Below are 10,104 nucleotides of genomic sequence, written 5' to 3'. Positions count from 1 at the left end.
TGAGTACAATATTGTATAACTGTAATAATTCAACTGTAAACCTAAAAATTGCAGCCAATTTTGAAAGAGATGCATCTTAGCTCTGGAAATTGTTATTGAATATGTCAATACTGTTGTAAGGAAATACTTCTTCTAAGCATGTGGTACTAAATAAATAATTTTTTAAAATATTTTTTAAATATTGTACCTTGTAGGTAGATTAGAAGACTTTCAAAGAAGCTAGGCATGGTAACATGTATCTGTAATCCTGGTACATGGGAGGCAGAAGCAGGAAGATCATGAGTTCAAAACCAGTTTCTAGTAGATGAGGCCAGGTATAGTTATTAATTAATTGATTGATTAAATGCTTTAAACATCCTGGTGACCCTAAAAGTCAGTTCTGTTTCTTCTAGTCTATGAGGATCCATCTGAGCATCTTTACTACTCAAAGAATGAATGTACCAATAAAAAAAATATTTACCTATAACACATTCCTTTCATCAACAAGACTTAAAAGATCACACAGACCTTTTCCTGCCTGATATTCCAAAACTGTGAAAAGCTGAAAAGAAGGGGGGTCTCCCAGGAGACAGATTACCAACATGAGTGCTGCCTTCTCACATGGGTGCTGTTATAACGGTCCCCATACTGAAGGTCTCACATGCCTAAGTGACTCTGGGGAAAACAAAACAAGAAAGGAGCACAAACAGGACTCCTTCGGTGAGAGCCTCAAATCTCTCCCCAGTCCATAAGAAATAGGAGAATACCCACAGATCAGCAGACAAATAATATTCAAATTTCAGTCACTTGGTCCTTTACTTTGGACCAGCCAGAACTGAGTCTTTTTCCATGAATTCTTTACAACAGCTAGCGCTGACCCTGTGAGATGGAGAGATCTCTCCCGAGATAGAGTGTATCCCTTCTTTCAGACTGCAAAGGGATCTTCAACGGATGCTGGCACCAGCAGATGGCAGTGACTCCTGCTTCCCCACCTGCCACGGTATCAATCCCATCTTTCTTCATAATCAAGCATCATCTACAGCGTTGATGCTAATACAGAGAGATGCTAAAGACAAAAGACATCCCCAAACACGGATAAGCACAGAGAAAGTTTCAGATATAGACAGACATTGGGACACAGCTATAAAAGGTCTGTCACTTCATCTCTCAATTTATTGTTTAATTATTGAGTATAATTTTCTTTCTGCTCTCACAAAATGTTTCTCTCTGTTCTGTTCAGTCCAACTGGCACCATCCCTCCAGACCATTCACCGACTATGCCTTTCTCCAAAGCTCTTCCTCACTGACAGCTCACTGCTGCCTTTCATGTGAGCCTGAGATGGTTAGAGTGTCTTGGAGCTCAGTGGCATTCTTTCTGTGCTCTGTTGTGTGTGGTTCTTGCCCAGTCACCCCCAACTTCAGGATGAGCTCTCTGTCCAAAATTCAAAGGTTGGGTTGAGTAAAGCTATAATCTGATTGTTGGGTTAATGAGTATTTTTTAATATTTTATTTATTATTTTTTAAACATTTTATTTATTTTTATTTTATGTGTATGAGTGTATTACCTGCGTGTATGTGAGTGCACCCATGTCATGCAATGCTGCGGAGGTCAGAAGAGGGCTTCGGATTCCCCTGGAACTGGAGTTAAGGACGGTTCGTAGTGGCCATGTGGGTGCTGGGAATCGAACCCGGGTCCTCTGCAAGAATAATCAGTGCTCTTAACTGCTGAGCCATCTCTCCAGCCCCAGTTAATGAGTATTTTAAGCAGGTAAGTCAAACTCATTATTAATAAGGTCTCCTTGAGCTGGGCCGTGGCGCCTGACTTTAGTCCCAGCACTCAGGAGGCAGAGGCAGGTGGATCTCTGTGAGTTTCAGGCCTGCTGAGGCTACAGGGAGACTCTGTCTCAAAACTACCAAAAAATAAATTAAAAAAAAAAAATAAGGTTTTCTTATGGAAGTTTCTCATCAGATTTAGTAACAACATTTTCTCATTGCATATGTATATGTTCATTTCAATGTAATTGGTCTCTAGATTATTTTCAGTTTCAAAGGCTTATTGTAAAATTCAGAAAAGGACAAATTATTACACTGGTCTTCTAAATACAAACAAAAGAAGATGTCCTTTGAGTTGATTTTCAGAAAACGGGATTTTTGAAAGTTTCCTTCATTTGGGGCTGGAGAGACAACTCAGTGGTTAAGAGCACTAGTTGTTCTTGCAGAGGACCCGGGTTCGAATCCCAGCACCCACATGGCCGTTAACAACTGTCCCTAACTCCAGTTCGGGGGGATCCGACCGCCTCATCTGGTCCTCCCTGGGTATTGCACGGCTCAGGTGCCCTTACCTATACCCATAAATACATATAAAATAAAGACAATAAATAATTTTTTTAAATAAATAACATCACCATGCAAATTTTCCCATGTGCAAATGTTTCTAGTTCCCTGAGCAAGAAGAGAAGGGCAGCGCAGCATCGTAAGCAGCGTCAAGTGTAGGTGGAAGAGACTGCTGCCTGGTCTTTGTCTTCCGCCGGCTTTTCTCGGGTACTCACCTTCCCACGGTACACTGCCCCAGGACCCCAAACTCCTTTCTTTCGTGTAATCACTCTCCCGCAACTACCTTTTGTTAAAACGATATACACGTTCCCGGACCTAATCTTTAGATTTTCCCTTTTCGTGCTGTGAAGTCTCATTATACACGCTGAATACATTTTTTTAGTGTTTCCCTAGGGAAGGAAAACACTTGCCTGATAAACGGCGGCACTGAAAAAGCAGTGGGAACCTTTGTAGAGTCTTGGTATCAAAATTTGACTCGTCTAGTTTCAGAACTTGCACTTGGGCTGAGGATGTAGCTGTTGGTAGAGTGTTTGTACAGCAAGTATGAGACCCTAGATTCAACCCCAGGCTCCACATAAACCAGCTGTGGTGGTACACACCTGTAATCCCAAGCACTCAGGAGGTCGAGGCAGGAAGACCAGAAGTTCAAGGTCATACCCAGCTAGGTAACTGGGTTCAAGGCCAACCTGAACCACCTGAGACCCTGCCTCAGAAAAGAAAAATTACATTTAGCTCCACAGCGTTTTTGTTGTGTTGTTTTGTTTTGCTTGGCTTTTGGTTTGCTTTGTCTTTTAAGGTTTTTTAAAAGATTTTATTTATGCATATGTCTGCTACATGCATGCAGGTGCCCACAGAGACCAGAAGTCCCATAGAAGCCCCTGGAACTGGACTTAGAGGTGGTTGTGAGTCACCTGATGAGGGTGATGGGAATCAGACGCAGGGCCTCTAAAGGAATAGCAAGTGTTCTTCACCACTGAGCTGTCTCTCCAGCCCTGATTACTGTTTGTCGTTTGGGAATGAGGTCTCACATTATAGCCCAGGCTGGCCTCAGACTTGAAACAGTCCTCCTGCCTCAGTCTCCTGAGTGCTGGGATTACAGGCATGAGTCACTATGCCCTGTCTTTTTAATTTGTGTGGGGGGGATGTAGTGGGGGGGGTAGGTCATAAGACAGCCTTTCGGAGTCAGTTCTCTCCTTCTGCGCTACTGAGGCAGGCTTTCTCTTCTCTGCCATGCCGCACTCCAAGCTAGCTGACTCAGGAACTTCTCGGAGAGTCTTCTGTCTCATCCTCCATCTTGACTCTCCTTTCTCTGCCTCCCATCTCACCACCTAGGAGTACTGAGATCATAAATCTGCACCACCACATCAGGTTTTTCTTTACTGGGTTTCAAGGGATTGAACTGAAGTTGTCAAGCTTGAACCCAATTTTTACCCACAGAACCATCTCACTGACCTACATATAGGTTTTGCTTATGCTTTTTGGTTTTTATGTATATGTTTTGCCTGCATGTATTGTAAGTGTACCACCTGTGTGTAGTGCCTGAAGAGACAGGAAGAAAGCATTGGATCTCTGGGAACTGCAGTTACAGAGGTTGTTAGCTGTCATGTGGGTGCCAGGAACCGAACCTGGGTCCTCTGCAAGAGTGGCCAGTGCTCTTAACTGCTAAGCCAATTCTCCAGCCCCCAATTTATTTATTTTTGAGACAAAGCTCCACTATCTAGCTCTGAACTGGAACTCACTATGTAGACCAGACTGGACTTGATCTCACAGAGCTCCATCTGCCTCTGCCTCCCAAGTGCTGGGATTACCTAGTTTATGTACAGGTTTGGAAACAGGATAGTAACACCAATTTTGATTCTTTGACAGAATGAACTATTAAACTGTTAAACACATTATTCAAATCACATCCTTTACTAATATTTTGAATTGATATTTGTGGGAAAGAGTGTTCAGTAAAGCATAGACAACTGCTGGACAGGAAACCATGAGGCCTGACTGGAACCCCTACTCCAGCTTTACTCAATTCTGGGATTGATTATCTCTGTCTTTTAACAATAGAGGATCATGAGAACTCTACACAGATGAGTGACATCACTATTCTATGAATTTGTATTGCTGTCCAATAAGGAAGATTGTGTTTTTCAGTGCCTGGGTTGTGACCAGGGCCTGGCACATTTCTGTACAAATCCTCTCTGAGGCGTTGTCAGTGCCAGGTCTCTCTCTTTGTGTCCGCTTCTTCCTTCCTCTCTCTCAAGTCTCTGCTCTCCCCTCCTAACTCTCTCCATTTCTGTTTGTAAAAGGAGTTAATTGCTAATTTGTCTCTTCTGGGGATATTAATGAATCAAAAGTACATAGAGTGGTGGTCACTCTGCAGATTCCAACTTCTATGCTTTAAAATCTATAATAATGGCTGGGCAGAGTGGTGCATGCCTTTATCCCAGCACTCTGGAGGCAGAGGTAGGTAGATCTCTGTGAGATCAAGGTACCCTGGTCTACATAGTGATTTCAAGGTCATCTGGGGCTATAGGAAGACCCTGTTTAAATATATATTTTTTATATATATATATAATCATGGCAGTGACCCAGAGAGGAAAGTCTTAACACTCAGAGGGAAAGGAAATTCTATTAATATTTGTAGCTAACTGAAGAGGAAAAAGAAAAAGTAGGAAAACAATGACAGGAAGACTGCATCTGGAGTGAACTCATCAAATAAAGATGTTCAGTATTACAAACTCCTCCCTCCCTTCATTCCTCCCCTCAAGAGGCTCTGCGATCTAAGGACAGTATTAAAAAAGTACTCCTTTCCGGTTGAATGTGGGTAGGCTCGAACTCATACTTTGAGTGGTCTATAATTCACTAAGAGCAGGAAATTTTGCAAAAGTACTAACTAGTGCTAAATAGTAATTAGAGAACCGTCTCAGCTGGGATGTACCTCAGGGCAGAGCACTTGATGCACATTCCCACAGCTCTAAGTTTAATCCTCAGCACTTGGATAAAAAAGAAAAGACCGCCAACATTCTCTAACACAGGCAAGAAAACAGTATGAAAAGTAAGACATTAAGAAATATGTTGAGGGAAAAATAGTCATTGAAATAACAAAGACAATCTGAAAGAAATATAGACCCATGAAGAAAATAGAGGAAATCTTTGTCAGTGTGTCCCACTACTATCCAAAGGAAAGAGCATCACTGAAATGAAGACCAACATACTCCGTTAGGTAAAGATGCATTTGATGGACCATATTTAACCCAACAGAACCTACTGCAGCTTAAATTGCATGTGCTCTATCAAATTCCCTTGGCTCTGATTCAGAAATAGAAAATGTACATATGCAATTCCTAATTTGGTTTCTAAGTATTGATAAGTAGGTGCCTTGGGTAATAGACATGCCATTTCAGTCATAGGAATGCAATCTCTACTGTAAATTAATGAACTGTTTAGTTTGTTTCTAAATCATTCTCTTGGATACTGAACAGTGCAAACTGATTTCCTAGGGTCCTATTCCCTAGGAAAATGTGACTAGTAAGGCTACTAAATATAAAAACCTTAACACCATGCCTCAGTGGCCCCAGAAAGCTAGAGCACTCAATGACACCCCAGCCAGAGCTGTCATCTGAGCTAATCATTTCACCCAGGACTGCTCAAGGCCAGGTTAAAAATTTCTAGAGGAATTCCAGGTGTGGTGCACGCCTTTAATCCCAGCATTTGGGAGGCAGAGGCAGGTGGATCTCTGTGAGTTCAAAGCCAGCCTGGTCTACACAGTGAGTTCCAGGACAGCTGGGGCTACAGGGAGACCCTGTCTCAAAAAGACCAAAAAAAAATCTGGAGGAGCTAGTGTGGGAGCTTAAGCCCTCAGTACTTCCCAAAGTTGAAAAGCAGAAGAGACCAGAATCCATAACTCACATGTGGAAAATCTTGGGGGTCAACTTTCTGAAGCTCAGCTGTCATTATATTCCTGGGACTAAAATGGTTGGTTGGTTGGTTGGTTGGTTGGTTGGTTGGTTGGTTGGTTGGGTAGGTTGATTGGGTTGGTTGGTTGATTGGGTTGGTTGGTTGGTTGGTTGGGTAGGTTGATTGGGTTGGTTGGTTGGTTGGTTGGTGGGTTGGTTGGGTAGGTTGATTGGGTTGGTTGGTTGGTTGGTTGGTGGGTGGGTTGGTTGGTTGATTGGGTTGGTTGGTTGGTTGGTTGATTGGGTTGGTTGGTTGGTTGGTTGGTTGGTTGATTGGGTTGGTTGGTTGCTTGGTTGGTTGATTGGGTTGGTTGGTTGCTTGGTTGGTTGCTTGGTTGGTTTGTTGGTTGGTTGGTTTTCTTTTTATTTTTTTTTTCTTTAAGTCTCTGGGAGTTCATTTGCTTTTTTGTTTGTTTGCTTCTTTGTGTTTTCTAGAGAAAGGGTCTCACATAGCTGATGCTGGCCTCAATCTAAGCACCCAAGAATCATCTTGAACTCCTGATCTTCCTGCCTCCACAACTCAAGTACTGAGAATAAAGGTATGCATGAACCAAAATTCCTGGCTTTAAAATGTTTGGAGTTTCCTGGGTTGGAGGGGTTGTTGTTGGAGGTGGTTGTGGTTTGGGGGTTCCTGAAAAATTCACAGCCAACATTTGTTTACTTGAAAGAGGACAAAATGGAGCTGGAAACATAGCTCAACAGAAAGTGATTGACTCCCATGAGTGAGGCCTTAGTTCAATGCCCAGCACCACAAAAGAAGGCAGCTGGGAGGGTAAGGGGGCCTGAAAGGGAGGGAAGGAGGAAGATCCGATGCACAGCTTCATTCTCCACCCTCACAGCTCCAATTAGATGAAAAAGAAATATTATGAGACACTCTTAGACCAAGAATCAAGGTGATTATTATAGAATTCACACTCTGGAAGCCAAGCCTAGTGGTGCATATCTTTAATCCCAGCACTTTGGAGACAGAGGAAGAGAAATATCTGTGAATTTGAGACCAACCTAGTCTACATAGTGCGTTCCAAGTTAGCCACTGCTACACAGTGAGACCTTGTCTCAAAAAAATTTCACATTTTGGGGCATCCAGCCAGTATCAGGACCATCTGTCTATGATGTCTTGTTTTGTTGAGACAAGGACTTGGTATGTAGCCCAGGCTGGCTTTTAGCAATCCTCCTGCCTCAGCCTCCTGAGTACTGGAATCACAAGCATGTACCACTATGGCCTTCTCCATGTCGTACATCTTCAAAATGATTATCAGATGCTTGCCCTCCCAGACCCCTGCCCTAGGGCAGAATGCTACTCTGCACAGGGTGAAGATAACAGAACCAATTAGGGAGCGTCACATGTTCCCTGTTAATCTCGAACTCCTCCTAAGCAAATATAAATTGTTACAGAGAAAAAGTCAATCAAACCATATCAATCTTCAACATCCTATCTCAAGGATTTTGTTTTCATTTGTGTGTGTGCATGTGTTCTTGTATGTGTGCATATGTTTGTGTGCAGATGATGCACGTGGAGGCCAGAGGACAATGTCAGCTATTGCTCCTCAGGGACTGTCCATCATGCCTTTGTTTTTGTGGGGGGTTTTCTTTCTTTCTTTCTTTCTTTGGTTGGTTGAGTTTGAAGTTTTATGCTTTGGTTTTGTTCTTATTGTTTTTGTTTTCAGACAGGGCCTGTTATTGGCCAGGAAATCACAAAGTAGCTAGACTGGCTGGCCAGGGAGCACAAAGGAGCCGCCCACCTTCCCCTTCCTGCCACTGAGATGGCAGATGCTGGCCACTAGGCCTTTTGCACCTTGGAACTGGGGTATTGAATTCAGGTCTTCCTGCTTGAAAGGAACAGAGTGACAGACGAAGACAACCAATAACACACACATACACACACACACACACACACACACACACACACACACACGTATGCCCGACATAATACATACACACATGAGAAAAGAAATAAAAAGAAAAGAAAAAACTGAGCCAATATTTTCTAAAAGTTTCTGAACTAGCAATGCACCTAATTCAATAAATACTCTTCCCAGTGTAGGTGTTTCCAGGAAACTCCAGCATGTTCTGAAAGGAGTCAGTGGTTATTTTACAATGGTTATAGGAAAAGCTTTCAGGGCACAAAGCTCTGGTTATATACTTTGTCTAAAAACCCAGAAGGTATCAGATGGTTTAGATTTTGCTGGTCAAATGCAATTACTCTTCCCAGCCACCACAGCAGCAGCACAGCTACAGACAGTAAGTGAGCGAAAGTATGTGCTGACAAACTTTAGTTACAAAGTCGCTACCAGAGAACACAGTGTCTCCCTATTGGTCACGTCTCCACTTAAGAACTTTTCCAGGGCTAGAGAGATGGCTCAGCAGTTAAGAGCACTGACAGCTCTTGCAGAGGACCCGGGTTCAATTCTCAGCACCTACATGGCAGCTAACACCCGTCCCTAACTCCAGTTCCAGGGGATTCCATGCTGTGTTCTGACCTCTGAGGCATTGTATGACACAGGTGCACTTGCATACATGCAGGCAATACGCTCATATACATAAAACTATTCAAAAAAAAAAAAAGAACTATTCCATTACTTTTCTAATTTCCGCAGTCTCCTTCTCCAGATCCCTTCAGTTCCATCTCACCTCGATGCTAACTCCTGACTGTCCATTCTCTAGGTAACATAACCCCCACAGATGGAAACCGTCAACTACACCTTCTTGACCCAGTTCATCCTGACAGGAATTCCCTATCCACCCAGGCTAAGGACATTCCTCTTTGTGTTCTTTTTGGTCATCTACATCCTGACTCAGCTGGGGAATGTGCTCATTCTGATCACTGTCTGGGCAGACCCACAGCTGCATGCCCGCCCCATGTATGTCTTCCTTGGTGTCCTCTCCATCATTGACATGGGCATCTCCACTATCATTGTCCCTCGCCTCATGATGAACTTCACTTCGGGCATCAAGCCCATCGCATTTGGTAGCTGTGTGGCTCAGCTTTATTTCTATCACTTTCTGGGCAGCACCCAGTGCTTCCTCTACACGGTGATGGCCTATGACAGGTACCTGGCAATATGTCGGCCCTTGCACTACCCTGTGCTCATGTCTGCTAAGCTGAGCGTCATGCTGGTGGCTGGAGCTTGGGTGGCTGGCTCCATCCATGGGGCCATTCAGGCCATTCTAACCTTCCACCTGCCGTACTGTGGGCCCAACCAGGTAGAATACTTCTTCTGTGACATCCCTGCAGTTTTGAAGCTAGCCTGTGCGGATACCCTAGTCAACGAGATGGTGACCTTTGTGGACATCGGAGTTGTGGTTGCAAGTTGTTTCTCTATGATCCTCATCTCCTACATCCAGATCATTTGGGCCATCCTAAGAATCCGCACAGCTGATGGGCGGCGCAGGGCCTTCTCAACCTGTGGTGCCCACATAACTGTGGTGACCGTTTACTATGTGCCCTGTGCCTTCATCTATCTGCGACCTGAAAGCCACAGCCCCCTGGATGGGGCAGCCGCTCTGTTCCCCACCGCCATCACTCCTTTCCTAAACCCCCTCATCTACACTCTGCGGAACCAGGAGGTGAAGTTGGCTCTGAGGAGGATGATAGCAGGTCAAAGGACTAAGAGTGAAGTCTGAGGCGCCTCTCCTCAGCTAGGGAAACCTCCAGGATTAAATTTACTCTCCTGTTTAGCTTTCACTGAGGAGTCTTTCTTGATTCTTCTCTTTTATGTAGTTACATCAAATTCACACAATAAAAAGAAAATGTAAGGTAAACTACAACTTCCTAGCAGATCCTTCATTTCCCCTCCAGACGGGCAGTCTCCAGCTGCCACAGAAGACTCCTCTTCTGTGA

General features: G+C 43.8%; 1 protein-coding gene across 1 annotated transcript; it reads left to right on the top strand.

Annotated features, from left to right (window-relative positions):
• Nucleotides 1–8,945: 8,945 nt before the first annotated feature.
• LOC103733821 (olfactory receptor 10G3) lies at nucleotides 8,946–9,887 on the top strand. Its single transcript, XM_008832710.1, has one exon. The coding sequence runs from the start codon at nucleotides 8,946–8,948 to the stop codon at nucleotides 9,885–9,887; it is 942 nt and encodes a 313-aa protein (XP_008830932.1).
• Nucleotides 9,888–10,104: the final 217 nt, after the last annotated feature.

Source organism: Nannospalax galili, unplaced genomic scaffold, assembly GCF_000622305.1.
Source record: "Nannospalax galili isolate Female #2095 unplaced genomic scaffold, S.galili_v1.0 scaffold1256, whole genome shotgun sequence".
NCBI classification, from domain to species: domain Eukaryota; kingdom Metazoa; phylum Chordata; class Mammalia; order Rodentia; family Spalacidae; genus Nannospalax; species Nannospalax galili.
Note: the sequence above shows the minus strand (reverse complement) of the source record. Positions and strands in the feature narration are given on the sequence as shown.